The 15,242-nt window shown below is 39.8% G+C and overlaps 1 protein-coding gene across 1 annotated transcript in view; it reads right to left on the bottom strand.

Annotated features, from left to right (window-relative positions):
• Positions 1-15,242, bottom strand: part of glrb.L (glycine receptor beta L homeolog) — a 72,797-nt gene that overhangs the window by 9,369 nt on the left and 48,186 nt on the right. The window contains exons 7-9 of the mRNA XM_018231185.2: positions 11,370-11,510; positions 8,203-8,355; positions 3,470-3,762 (exon numbers count right to left, since the gene is read on the bottom strand). Coding sequence (XP_018086674.1) covers positions 3,470-3,762; positions 8,203-8,355; positions 11,370-11,510 — 587 coding nt within the window. The remainder of the gene's footprint in view (positions 1-3,469; positions 3,763-8,202; positions 8,356-11,369; positions 11,511-15,242) is intronic.

Genomic DNA, 15,242 nt, shown 5'->3' on the forward strand with positions numbered 1-15,242 from the left:
ATGCGCGATGCCTGCAGGCTCATGCGACCTTTTGAAGAGGTGACAAATATGGTCAGTCGCACCGAAGGCACCATCAGCGACCTAATACCCTTCGCTTTCTTCCTGGAGCGTGCCGTGCGACGAGTGACAGATGAGGCTGTAGACCAGCGTGACGAGGAGCTGGAAGCGCACGATTTCTGGTCGGAATCACCAGAACGAACCCAGGCACATGCTGCAACGCAGGGAGAGGTGCCAGAAGTGGAGTCAGAGGAGGAAGGTGGCTTTGTGGAGGAGGAGGAGGAGGACCAACAGGAGCAGGCTTCCCAGGGGGCTAGTGGTGACCTTTTGGGGACCCCTGGTCTTGTACGTGGCTGGGGGGAGGAGACCGTGGATGATGCAGTCCTTGATAATGAGGAAGCGGAGATGGATAGCTCTGCATCCAACCTTGTGAGAATGGGGTCTTTCATGCTGTCATGCCTGTTGAAGGACCCCCGTATCAAGAGGCTTAAGGAGAAGGACCTGTACTGGGTCGCAACGCTACTAGACCCTCGGTACAAGCATAAAGTGTCAGAAATGTTACCAACATACCACAAGTCCGAAAAGATGCGGCATTTACAAACCAGCCTGCAAAACATGTTGTACAATGCTTTTAAGGGTGATGTCACTTCAGGAACTCATCAACATTCCAGGGGCAGAGGTGCCAGTAATCCTGCCACGAGCACACCTGCAAGGACAAAGCCCTTTGGCCAGTCTGTAACGTCAGACATGCAAATGTTTTTCTGTCCAAGGCAGCGCCACAACCCTTCTGGATCCACCCTCAAAGAACGCCTCGACCGGCAGGTAGCGGACTACCTGGCATTAACTGCAGATATCGACACTCTGAGGAGCGATGAACCCCTGGACTACTGGGTGCGCAGGCTTGATCTGTGGCCAGAGCTGTCACAATTTGCCATGAACCTCTTGTCTTGCCCAGCCTCAAGTGTGCTCTCAGAAAGGACCTTCAGTGCAGCAGGAGGGATTGTAACTGAGAAGAGAACTCGCCTAGGTCACAAAAGTGTCGATTACCTGACCTTTATTAAAATGAATGAGGGGTGGATCTCGGAGGGTTACTGCACGCCGGAAGACTTGTTCTGACTTCTATGCAGCTGTCCTTCTCTTCAAGCCTCATGACTCCACACACAGCTGTCCTTTAGCGTCCTCCTCCTCCCTCCGCCACCGTTACAAACTAGGGTGCAAACCCTACTGGTTTAATTTTTTCTGGCCTCTGTGCTTCAGTGGCTGCGACCAAAAAAATGCCTATTTTCTGCATTTATATGACATAATTTTTCTGGCCTCTGTGCTTCAGTGGCTGCAACCAAAAAAATTTATATTTTCAGCATTTATATGGCATAATTTTTCTGTCAACTGTGCTTCAGTGGCTGCGACCAAAAAAATGCATATTTTCTGCATTTATATGGCATAATTTTTCTGGCCTCTGTGCTTCAGTGGCTGCAACCAAAAAATTACTATTTTCAGCATTTATATGGCATAATTTTTCTGGCAACTGTGCTTCAGTGGCTGCGACCAAAAAAATGCATATTTTCTGCATTTATATGGCATAATTTTCTGGCCTCTGTGCTTCAGTGGCTGCAACCAAAAAAATTTATATTTTCAGCATTTATATGGCATAATTTTTCTGTCAACTGTGCTTCAGTGGCTGCGACCAAAAAAATGCATATTTTCTGCATTTATATGGCATAATTTTTCTGGCCTCTGTGCTTCAGTGGCTGCAACCAAAAAAATTTATATTTTCAGCATTTATATGGCATAATTTTTCTGGCAACTGTGCTTCAGTGGCTGCGACCAAAAAAATGACTATTTTCAGCATTTATATGGCATATTTTTTCTGGCCTCTGTGCTTCAGTGGCTGTGGCCAAAAAAACTGGGCAAACAATGCCTACAAGGTCAACGACGTTGACCTTGTAGGCATTGTTTGCCCAGTTTTTTTGGCCACAGCCACTGAAGCACAGAGGCCAGAAAAAATATGCCATATAAATGCTGAAAATAGTCATTTTTTGCCATACGTTGACTCAACGTATATGGCAAAAAATGACTATTTTCAGCATTTATGTGGCATATTTTTTCTGGCAACTGTGCTTCAGTGGCTGCAACCAAAAAAACTGGGCAAACAATGTCTACAAGGTCAACGTATGGCGAAAAATTACTATTTTCAGCATTTATATGGCATATTTTTTCTGGCAACTGTGCTTCAGTGGCTGCGTCCAAAAAAACTGGGCAAACAATGTCTACAAGGTCAACGTATGGCGAAAAATGACTATTTTCAGCATTTATATGGCATATTTTTTCTGGCAACTGTGCTTCAGTGGCTGCGTCCAAAAAAACTGGGCAAACAATGCCTACAAGGTCAACGTATGGCAGTTGTTTAAAGAGAACAGTAGATTACTAGCCAGCAAAGCTACCTAAGCTAAAATGTCCCTCAAATCCCTGCAGACTTCTGTCCCTCCAATACAGAGCAGTATCAAGCAGATTACTAGCCAGCAAACTTACTATCATCTGTCCCTGAAATCACTAACAGCTCTCCCCCTACACTATCTCTTCCAAGCACACACAGGCAGATTTTTCAGATACATTTTTGCCCTTGATCCCCCTCTGGCATGCCACTGTCCAGGTCGTTGCACCCTTTAAACAACTTTAAAATCATTTTTCTGGCCAGAAATGTCTTTTCTAGATGTTAAAGTTCGCCTTCCCATTGAAGTCTATGGGGTTCGCGAACCGTTCGCGAACCGCTCGCATTTTTGCGCAAGTTCGCGAATATGTTCGCGAACTTTTTTTCCGACGTTCGCTACATCCCTAAAGGTGATTAGTGATGGGCGAATTTATTCGCGAGGCGCGAATTTGCGGTGAATTCCCGTGATTCGCCGCCATCGAATAAATTTGTGAAACTACCGCGAAAATTCGGTGTCCGTTTTTGGACACTGTCGCATTTTCGCCAGTGAATTTGCGTCCAAAATGGAAGCTAGCGTCAAAAATGAGATACCGGCACAGTTTCGCGAATTTTTTGCCGTTTTGCAAATTTCGCTAATTTTTCGGCACAGCGAAACGCCCCGAATTCACCCATAACTAAAGGTGATACCTTTATTGGCTAACTAATATAATCATAGCAAGCTTTCAGAACATTTTAGTTCCTTTTTCAAGAGGATTACAATGAAGCTGTGGTGTTCTCTGGTATATATATATACAACACTCAGCTCATAGATCAAATGACCAACAAAAAGGAATATCAATCTATGTGTAAGGTGTCAAATTCATTTATGAGGGGATCTGCAAGAGACAAGCAGATAAGGTACAAGATAATGTGGGTCAAAGAGGCTGAGCATAAATTAGGGCTGAATTATTGGAGTGTAGAATCAAAGGAATTCCATATGATCTCTTAGTCCATATCCAGACATGTTGGTATTTCTGACATATACTGTATAAACTGTATACATACTTGCAATGTGCTGATATGGATAGGAGTACCGGTCCCATTGACTGTATTCTTTTTGGCTGCATTGGCTCCCTTTCCTTCTGCCTGTTCAGCCTTTGCAATTCTAGCTTTCTCTGCTTCAATCCTTGCTGGGCTGTTCAACATTACCTGAACAACAGCATACTGAACAAGGGAGGCAAAACCAAACAGGAGACAGGTAATAAGCCACACATCTATAGCCTTTACATATGACACTTTTGGCAACTCCTGTGCTAAGGTGGTGCATTCAGATGCCAAGCTGAGAACAGAAAAGATGCCTAAATTAAAGAGAGAAGAAATGAGAGTTAATAGAGAGAAAATGTAAAATTATATATAGAAAACACAAAATATGAAACTTCAGTATACAGATCAGTCAGTAGAGAAAGAAAGCTGTGTATATAAAGCAGCGTTCCTACCTGGTACCCTTCCTAGTTTGTCTTATAGACAAAGATTTAAGCTTATATTCTGGCCCAAAGTTTACTAAAATCATTCAGAATTGTAGTACTGTTCGTTTTTATTACACAAATAGCAAAGGAAAGAGAGTAAATACAGTAAGTGAAAAAAAGAGAGAAACCCCCCCCCCCAACAACACAAATAATGAAAAATCCCTTATTACAATCAAATGGTAGAGCAGAGTAAAGTCAGAAATACAAGCATGGGACCTGTTATCCAGAATGTTTGGGATCTGGGGTTTTCCAGATAATGGATCTTTCCGTAATTTGGATTGCCATACCTTAAGTCAGGGGTCCCCAACCTTTTTTTATCTGTGAGCCACATTCAAATGTAAAAAGAGTTGGGGAGCAACATAAGCATGAAAAAGTTCCTGAGGGTGCCAAATAAGGGCTGTGATTGGCTATTTGGTAGCCCCTATGTGGACTCATAGCCTACAGGATGCTCTACTTGGCACTATACTTCATTTTTATGCAATTAAAACTTGCCTCCAAGCCTGGAATTCAAAAATAAGCACCTGCTTTTAGGACACTGAGAGCAACATGTTGCTCACGAGCTCCTGGTTGGGGATCACTGCCTTAAGTCTTCTAGAAAATCATGTAAACATTAATTAAACCCAACAGGCTGGGTTTGCTTCCAATAAGGATTAATTATATTTTAGTTTGGATCAAGCACAAGCTACTGTTTTATTATTACAGAGAAAAAGGAAATACTTTTGGATGATTTGGATAAAATGGATTTTACGGAAGATGGCCTTTCTGTAATTCAGAGCTTTCTGGATAATGGGTTTCTGGATAAAAGATCCCATGCCTGTATTATAAATAAAAAACTCTCCCACAAAAATAATAATGCATTTGGGGATTATGTAATAAAAGGCACTAAGTTTGCCTAGGAACAATAAGAAGGCAGTATTTTTTGATCACCTGTTTAAAAGCAAACAACTTATTAGTTGCCATGGGTTACTGCTGCTGGGCAAACTTAGTGCTTTTTATTACATATGGGGGTTGGACTATATTTGACTTAATGACATTTTATACACTGTTCTACAGCTGTGAACTTCAGTAATTTGGTACTCTTTGTACGAGGTACTGTTGTAGTACGATAACTCCCAGGATACAGCCTAAAGGCCACACATTAAAAAATTAAATCTTAAAAAATAAAGTGGTAATCAAGCACTTCAAGGAGTTGATCACCTTTGAATTAACTTTTAGTTTGATGTAGAGAGTGATATTCTGAGACAATTTGGTTTTATCGTTTTATTCAGCAGTTCTCCAGTTTGCAATTTCAGCAATCTGGTTGCTACGGTCCAAACTACCCTAGCAGCATGCTTTTATTTGAATAAAATACTGTAATGTGAATAGGAGAGGCCTGAATAGAAAGATGAGTAATAAAAAGTAACAATAACAATACATTTGTAGCCTTACAGAGCATTTGTTTTTTGTTTCAAAGTTGGAAAGAGTCAGAAAAAGAAGGCACATAAATCAAAAACTACAAAAAAGAAAAAATGAAGGCTAATTGAAAAGTTGTTTAGAATTAGCCATTCACTAACATACTCAAAGTTAACTTAAAGTTAAATCACCCCTTTCAGTGCTAATAAAGCCTCATAACAAATAAATGTAAAATTGCTCTTCTGAACACTTTTGTCATTTACCTACATTTTCTTCTTTCTAGTTTTGAAGATATAAGCAGTTTTTAGACTGCATACCGGTATGTACTGAAAATAAAACAGCAGTGCCATGTGCTGATCAGTTCTGCTGACTGGCAGGCAGAAGAAAAATTCAAAAGTTTAGTAAAGTGCTTAAAAAACAGCAGAAAAGAATCATCTGATTCTTCTTCCTCTGTCAGACTGGTAGACAGAACTGACCAGCAAACGGAACTATTGTTTCCATGTCACTATAGTTGCAGTTTATTCACTGCCAGTATTGGACTGACCCATTAGGAAACCAGGCCTGACAGGCAGTTAGTGTGCCCTGCTGCTACATTGTGCCTTGTAAGCCTATAAAATCATTCTTCCTTTCTGTATGAGAACAAAAAGGAGCAATGGAGAGAAGGCTAGATTGATGATAAAGAGACTAATGGGTAAATGTAATAAAAATCACAAGGAGCAAAACATTTTGCACAAATAAGAATAAAAATTCTCATTTTCACAATGCAATATATTCTTCCTTAAACTGTTATTGCATTGTGAATTTTCATTGCGCATTGTCCACTTTTAAGGAGTGCTTGAAGGTGTCGTAATCTTTTGGAGCAAACAAGTTTTATTGTCTGCACACTGGCGCAAATGATAAAATTCGCAAACCACTGTCGGAAGTGGTTGATAAACAGGGTTCGCAAAAGCTATATTAAATTTGCGCTAAGGAAAATTCTTCGCGCAGAGGCATAACTTTTTGCATTGTGAATATTTTTTTCTGTTACCAGCTTTTATTCTATTCTCCCATAGGAGAATTAAGATATTGAGTGAGGAGTAGAGGAAAAATAATGTGGATAGTGGGCCTTTGGTGTTTTCAGGTGGGCCCCTGGCACCCCAGTCTCATAACTGCTAATATCTTTAAACTAGAAAAATGTAATGCTCAGATTACTCAGAGCAATTTTACCTTCATTTGTTTGGAGGGTTTACATTTCCTTTGGAGTTATATAAAACAACGGATTCCTTTTATATGCTGTGAAATTAAAGGAAGTTAACACTTTGCATTCTTTTGTGCACCTAACATGATTTTAATCTCACAAAAATAACTTTTGCTTGATTATTATATCTATATATTGTACAACAGATGCATTCCTCGCTGTTTAGATAATTCAGACCAATGTCAGTGGTTTGGAAATAACAGGAGAAATTGCCAGGAACAATAGCAATGGAGAGTTGATAATGCAAATCTTACAGTTCAGTGGCACCTGTCAAAGTGATCCTTAATCATTTCTCATCATGCGATAAGAAGATTTTTCTGGTGTGATGAGGATGGTCCACATATTATTAAGATTGTATGCCAAACAGACAAATGAAGAATGTTTTACATGATGAATGATATCAAAACATTGATCTGGGAATGAAAAGCAATGTCAATACATATGAAATGAAAACTTAAATACAAACACGCGTAACAACAGAGCCCAATTTTAATTGTGAAGGAGAAATTAAATTAAGAGATGTATCTAGATATTTCAGGAAGCTTCTATAATACAAGACCCGGGAATACAAACCAGCTGGTACACTCAGTTGTACACAGTTGTGATTCAATTGGGTCTTCCCTGCAACACATTTCATTCTGGATCATGATCTTCTAGTAAGTAATCCAGATGATGCTCATGAGGATCAGAATAGGGAGGAATAGTAAGGATATGGGTATGGTGAATAATAAAACAGCTGGAATTAGTCACCAAATATATAAGGAGCAGATAAAATGGATTAGATGGATGTCTTATAGGCCACGGAGGAGACCCAAATAAGATAAGGAAATGGAGCAAACCTTGTTTTTACAAGCTATTGAGCACATGAAACTGTGGCACAACATGGTATGATGATCTGTTTTAATAAAGTGATATAATGGAACATGGCATGCCATCTGAATCAAATGGCTATATACTGTACATGTTTATGCTATCTGTATGCATTCATTTAATCATTTAAAGGAGACCTGTAGCATTAATAAAAAATACCCTCAGCACTTGTAGGCAATAATGAATAAAATCTGGTGCTGGTCTTACTTTGGGCTGAAACTTAATATTATCTTTAATAATGGCTCCTTTATTGGAGGTTCCCATAGATCTACTATGTCCCTGTGAGTGTTTGAAATGAGGGGTTGGCATGTGCATATGCCCCCCCCCACCTTAGGAGGGGAATAATCAATCGCAGCCCTGCATTCACACAACAGGAGCAGGCTTTAGTTCCCTTGGAGGTGCACCTAGCTGCTGATTGGTTCCAATCCTACAGTACAGTGTGCTGAGTGCTGCTGCCTCCTCTGCACAGCCTGGAAAAGGAGGCAGCAGGAAGTGAAACAGATAGGCGGGACTTATAGGGTTTTGTGAGAAATTTTCAATAACACAACTAAATTATTTTAAGCACATTCTTGTTTTTCACACATTATGTCTCCTTTAAAAAGTAAGATGTAGAATAGCAGATAATTTCCATTTTTCAAGACATAACATTTGCACCATTTTTCTCATACAGAAATTGAATTCCCACAAACCATGTGTGGACTAAGGGTAAGATGAGGAGAGGTGGATCAGTTATTACAAATAAGGGATCGAGAGGGGGAGAGAAAATACTTTACCAAGTGGCACTCTTGCAGCACTTGCATCTGGGTTGATCCAAAATGAGAGCCAAGAAAGGACAACGATAAGTAAAGTTGGGGCATAAACACCCATCATGTAAAATCCAACCTGTCGCCTTAGGGTGAAGATCACTTCCACACAAGTATAATAACCTTGAGCAGAATTGAAACCACAGTTAGCCAAGAGTAAAAATGTATTTATATACCATCTAAATAAACACAACAGATATATCTCAGTTGTTTAGTATATCTTAGTAAGATAGAAGCATTTTGTGCAATGACATACAACTAGCAAGATACTAGAAGGAAAATAAAACCCCTGAGAAAAATTGCTAAATCCTAATCCATTTGATCCTATAACCAAATATTATTTTAATAGAATAGGAATATCTGTATGTTACTAAATCCTAATCCATTTTTTTCCTTTTTCTTCCCTTTTTTTCTGTACCCCGTTTCTTCCCAAAAAACTGTTTTTGACAAATAAATAATGATAATAAAAAAAAATCCTAATCCATTTGATCCTATAACCAGACATTATTTTAATAGAATTGGAATATCTACACATGTATAGTTCTTGCTGCAAGAGAGAAAGAAAACCTTTTTTTTTACCTTTTTTAATTCATTAGTGGTTTAAAAAGTTGGACAATTATGGACAGTCCATATATAATATGCACAACAATATTCTACTGCAGGCAGCAGCTAAGACTATATTAGAATCATGTTGAGTATAAAAATCAGAATAAATAGGAAATATTGGAACAATAGACACCTCGTTATTTTGTGACTCAGTATTTCACTATGGTAATTGAAATCTCTAGGCAAAAATGTAATGAAGCAAGTAAAGTACTTAAGAAATCAAGAATGACTAGAGGGAAATTTAATAAAAAAGTCATAAAACGTTAAAAAAAAAAAAGGATAAATAAGAACAAAAATATTACATTTCTCAGTGTAATATTCTTCACTAGCCAGTAAGTACATTGCAAATTTCACTTTTTTAAAGCTAGCTAAAATTTAGAGTGCTCCCTGCCGCAGACTATTGGGGTCATTTATCGCAGTCAAGGGGAAGAAGTACAGAGAACTAAAGGACACAAGAATATGCTGCAGACTGCAACGTCAAGGGATGCAGGCCAGCCAAAGGCATTTTTGGACTTGCACATTGCCTTGGAGGGCATAAATTACCCCTCATAAATTGTGCAATCACTTTGACACAGGTAGGTGGGTTACTAGATCATTTCACATAAGTTTGCAATAATAAAAACATCTCACAAAATGTAAAAATGTTCTCACATATGGAAAAATAATCTGCATTGTGCAAAATTTTCCATAACTCTAAACAAATATGATTCGCACCAGGACCACTGATCAGGAGCAGTGAATGACCTGTACCGCACAAAATATATCCGCAATTGAGTCAAGAGAAAGTTTTGGGGCATGGGTACCCAAACTAAATATGTGCATTTTGCACTTTTTCTATGCAGTGATGTGAACTTATTAAATCTTGAATGTGAATGTGTAAGGGCCCGAAGGCACAGTTGGAGTGCGGACCAAGGAGGAGGCAGGTAGTTCAACCAAAGTTTGCGGTATCAGAAGGGTAAGGCAAGAGAGTTGTCAAGAGTCCAGGCAATAGTTCAATCCAGGCAGAGAAGGGTCAATCCGAATAACAGGCAAGGTTGGTACACAGGAATCAATCAGTAATAACCCAACCAGGAATACACAAAGTTAAACTTATACTTGGGCAATGTCTGCAGTGTCCAGAAGGCTTTATATAGGCCAGGATTGGCGCCAAAGTTTGAGCGCAATGGCGTCATGACGCTGATGCTGGCGCCGGCGCACGTTCTGACACCTGGCGTTTAGGCGCTGGCGCACGTTCTGACGCTGGCGACCATTCCGTCTCCGGAGACCAATCGGCAGACGGGAAGACGATGGCATCATAGCGCTGCGACCAGCAGGATCCACATGGAGAGGCAGGGAGTCGTCATTTTGGACGCCGTCGCCATCTTGGACGTGAGTAGTGACTTCCATTACAGAATGTTAATGCTTATAAAATAATGGTCAGGCTTAATAGCGCCCAAATTTAAATTTCAGTCAAATTGTAAAGAAAGTCTCAGCCATAAAGCATGTAAAAACTACTACAGGTATGGGACCTGTTATCCAGAATGCTCGGGACCTGGAGTTTTCCGGATAATGGATCGTTCCTCAATTTGGATCTTCATACCTTAAGTCTAATAGGAAATCATGTAAATACCTGATAAACTGGTGCTGTTTCCAATAAGGATTAATTATATCTTAGTTGGGATCAAGTACAAGCTACTGTTTTATTATTACAGAGAAAAAGGAAATCATTTGTAAAAATGTGGATTATTTGATTAAAATGGAGTCTATGGGAGACAGCCTTTCCATAATCTGGATTTTTCTGGATAGCGGGTTTCCAGATAACTGATCCCATACCTGTACTACTTTTTGACAATAATGATAGAAACACAATAACATGCGTAACAGCCACATGAATGAACAGAAGGCAAATGTTATTTCCAGCATTTCCTATCATCAATTAATTAGTGGCAATAATAAAAAAAAAATATTTATATTTTATTCTAAAAACAGTGCCCTCAACTAAGCCATGAATTTAATGCCGTCACTGACATCAACATTCTAAGCAGTAGGCTACAAGCAGAATAGGATTAGTCATACTTCAAGGCATTCGTGGAAAGCATGTTTAGAGCCAGAACTGTAATTTCCAAGTGCAGATATCAATGGGTAGGAGCTGTACTATTTAATCTGACCTTTCTCAAAGGTATTGCCACCTGGCACTGAAGAAAAGCTACATGCTGTTCGAGATCAATTCCCAAGTTTATAGGGATTCGTGCAGAACCCCCCTTTGCCGTAGGAGTGATGTAGCTCACTGCAGGGGCTACTGAAATAATAGTCAGGGATAAGACAAAATGTACAGTGTTGTTTAACTTCTAATGCACCACAGAGCTTTGACATGTTCAGTAAACAAAGATAGAGGATAAAAGGAAAACTTAAAATTGTTAGAGCAACCCTAATTTTAGGAAAACAAGTTTTTTCTTTTAGAAGCTGATTCAATAAACAGGTAAAATATATAAACAACATTATAAATTGGGTATAACATTATGTAAAATACATGTACTTCCATGTTCACTTACCAGTGCCTTTGTAGTACTTTGTGCAATTGCCATACTCAATGTCTTCTGTTTTAATATCAAACTGAGGCAAGGCAATTTTTTCCATTTGAACAGGATCTCCCGGCTGCCAAACGAATCGCAAATCATCGGTGGTGTATCCAACTAAAACAGATAAAAATAATCCCAATAATAACACATAAACTGACAGATGATCCAGTGCTCCTTTGCATGTTTTGATAATTCCATAGTAGGTTAATATGATGAAATAAAACAATATAGTCCAGAATGAACACATTTTAGGCCCACTGAAAACAAGGCTGCATTGAACCCAGCAAAAGCATGTAAGAATAAAATATCTTTTGATATCAGGAAGCTAACCAGTTTCATATATCATTGGTTCCCAAGCCAAAGATCGGAGCTTCTGTGCAAAGGCATTTTATTTAATTTGCCTCAAAACACTTTCACTGGATGTAAAAGGACATGAAAGGCTTTGGGGCAGCACATAAAAACCACTGGCAATGCCCCATCTTGCCTGGATCAACCTCCAGCATATTTTACTTGCAGTATATACGTTGTCCAATTTTTTTCTTACAGTCACATACAAATGGGAAAATGGCAAAAATGCAGAATGCAAATAACTTGGCAGTTTTCTACTTGACGTGTTCGTATATATGAGTACATTAGGAAATACCATTAAGGTTCATTTACAAACACATTTGCAAGTGGGCTCTCTGCACTAGTAGAGCCAAAATTCCAGTTTCATAACTATACTGCACTATAACTTCTACCTGGGAAGATGCCTTTCTATGTTATCTAGCTTGTAGGTAGGGCTACCGCAATGTGCCGTGGCAAAAGTAAAATAGTCAATCAACTTCTAAAACAATAATGTTTTATTTTCCAACAAGCATCAAGAATATCCAAGTCAGACACATATATCCAAATTTTCAGGGCATTCCGTAATGACCATTATTCCCCGGACAACAGTCTCTTACTCACAGGATGCTTATGTGGTATTGCTTCTTTAACATCTCGGGCTGCTTCTGTTCCACCGCCCTTGTTGGGATCTCCCCACCTGCCCTCAGCAACCCAACGCTCCTCACTGGCATCCGCTTGCTACTCCAGACAGGCTTTACCATGATTTCCACTATTCTCCTCACTGTCACTGTGACCCTAACTGGTTGAGTATCTACTGGAAGGCTACTTCCACTTTGTCTTTGTTGAGGCTAACTTCACCTAACTGCAGGGCTTGACTCCTCTCATCCAGGAGGTGTTCTTCACGGGACCACCCCCCTTCACGGGACCACAAACTGCCACTTCCCTTGATTCCTGGCCCCTTTTATAGTTTCCCCCTCTAGCTCCCACTGGTGGCCATGGTAACAATTACACTACTATCCAATTAATGGGACCTTACTGCCCTCTTATAGCCAGACCCCCTAAAGTACAATTTTCCAAACATTACAGTTTTCAACATTCAAACCCCTACATGCACACATAACAGGCATTTCACATTTACATTCTCATATACTTCACTTTTCCACATTACAAAATCTTTACCCATCTTACATTCACGCCCAATGATATATATGGCACGTACTCGTGCATGACTCTCATACACCCACCCATCACATAATAATAGAATAATTCCAAAATCATGCTTGAAACTTTTATAATAAAGAATTACGATGTCCTATTAGGTGTCATAGGACCTGTTTTTTGTTTTAACGATTAATATAATAAATGACGGCATCCACATCCGGGGAGGATAAAGAAGCCCCACTGTCTGTGTATCTCAAAATTTATTTTCCGTTGAACCTTGGAGATGGACCAATACTCTATTGGGTGTATCTCTCGGTAACACCCAGAACAAAGTTGCCTCAGAAGGTGAGGTTGTGAGATGAAGCAGTTTCTGTGGTCACTGGAAAACATGCCTCCAACATTGTCATAGCTACTACCGGTGCTGTCGGTCAGCACCCCTTCTCCACTAGGTTGGAATCCACTCTCGGTGTAAAACGGTTCCCAATCTTCCACCCAAGTGGACCCAACTGTTTCCCCCTGGGAAAGTCTGAGGTATCTGCTTGGTCAATAGTTGAGGCTCCTCGACCACTGCGTTGGTCTGTTTAATCTCCAACTGTCAAAGACAACAATCCACCACCGCCATATTGGGCAGCAGGTGATAAATAAAATGGGCTCATATAATACTTGTGTGTACATGTAGCACAGCTCCCATCCACATCGAATATGGCCCAGCACAACTCTGCACCAGAACCGCCACATGTGGGAATCAGCAACGGTATGCCACACTCAATTGATTTCAGTGAAGCAAACGGTCCATATGCCACCAGTGTCCACTAGCTCCCTGAACTCCTCTTTCTCTCTCTACAGCAGTGATCTCCAACCAGTAGCTCATGTGCAACATGTTGCTCTCCAACCCCTTGGATGTTGCTCCCAGTGGCATCAAAGTAGGAGCTTACTTTTGAATTCCAGGCTTGGAGGCCAATGTTGACAATCCACATAGGGGCTACCAAATGGGCAATCACAGCACTTATATGGCACCCAAGAACATTTTTTCATGCAAGAGTTGCCCCCTAACTCCTTCAACTTGCTCACGAGTTCAAAAGGTTGGGGAATCGGGATCCCTGCTCTACAGTATATACTGTATATATGAGATTATCATGCTAAATTAATGTGGCCAGCAATAATGTAGTACATATAGTGTAGGCTTTATGGACACCAACAGGTATCCTATTATAGTGTATGGCACTGTGTGGGTCATTATTATTATTAACAAATGAGCAACATAATTCATAATAATAATAATCCATCTCTATATTCATATATATCAGACCATTAAAATGCCTCAAAATAATTTTAAAAGTCAGAGCTATTTTACTTATTCATGATTTTCACAAAAATCGTAAACTCTGCAAGAAGAGATAAATTGCTTTACCCTGAAAGTAAAAGGCCGTTGAAGACACTGGTTTCTGTAAAAGCAAATAACCTTCATCAGATTTCAAGTTTAAACATGAATAAATCACATCATGAAAAAATTTCTCCTTGCACCCATACATTTTCTTTAATCTCTTGCTTAGAAAACAGTTCTCCACAAATACACAAAAAAAATATATATATATATATTTTTTTTTTCAATATAGGTTAAAGTAACTCCTGCTGCAGTAAAATGTTTCAAAGATTCCACATAATTGTAATTGGTTTGGAAAAGATGTCCAGAATAACTGTAAGAAAATATGGTGCACTCTAGAAGAAAATCAGCAGGTTGCTTATTTGATAATACAGGCATGGGATTTATTACTGGGTCTGAAAACCAAATATCCAGAAATCACTGGGATAAGGGAATGCCATTTCCCATTGTGCCCTATTTATACGGATTTGCTGCACAAATCCATGATAACACAATCCCATTGCGTTTTTAATCTTTTAAAAGCATAAAACATGGTGACCAAATTGCCGAACAACACCTGTGCTGGATAATACCAAGTCCCATGCATTCTGGATAATAGTTCCCATTCCTGGATTTTCATATTATCAATAAAAGATGAACCTTAGAGCAGGCATGTCCAAAGTCAGGCCCGGGGGCCAATTAAGGCCCATTTTCAAATTTACACCGGCCCTCAGCCTCCATCATGAAATTAATAATAATGTGGCCTCCCAGCACAGTGCGATCTGGAATCGTGTAGCTGTAGCAGTAATATTTGGGCTCATTAGTGAAATGATCTGCCAATTGGTCTATACTGCTGCCTGTGTGCTGAAGGTGTTAGCAGTGTCAGACTGGCCCTCAACCCTTAATGGGCCCCCGCCGGGCCAGTCCCTTCTCCCGAGCAGGGGAGCACCTGTTTATTTAGGAGTGATGCGGCCCCATCACGCAGGATGCGCCGA

This window comes from Xenopus laevis, chromosome 1L, assembly GCF_017654675.1.
Source record: "Xenopus laevis strain J_2021 chromosome 1L, Xenopus_laevis_v10.1, whole genome shotgun sequence".
Classification (NCBI taxonomy): domain Eukaryota; kingdom Metazoa; phylum Chordata; class Amphibia; order Anura; family Pipidae; genus Xenopus; species Xenopus laevis.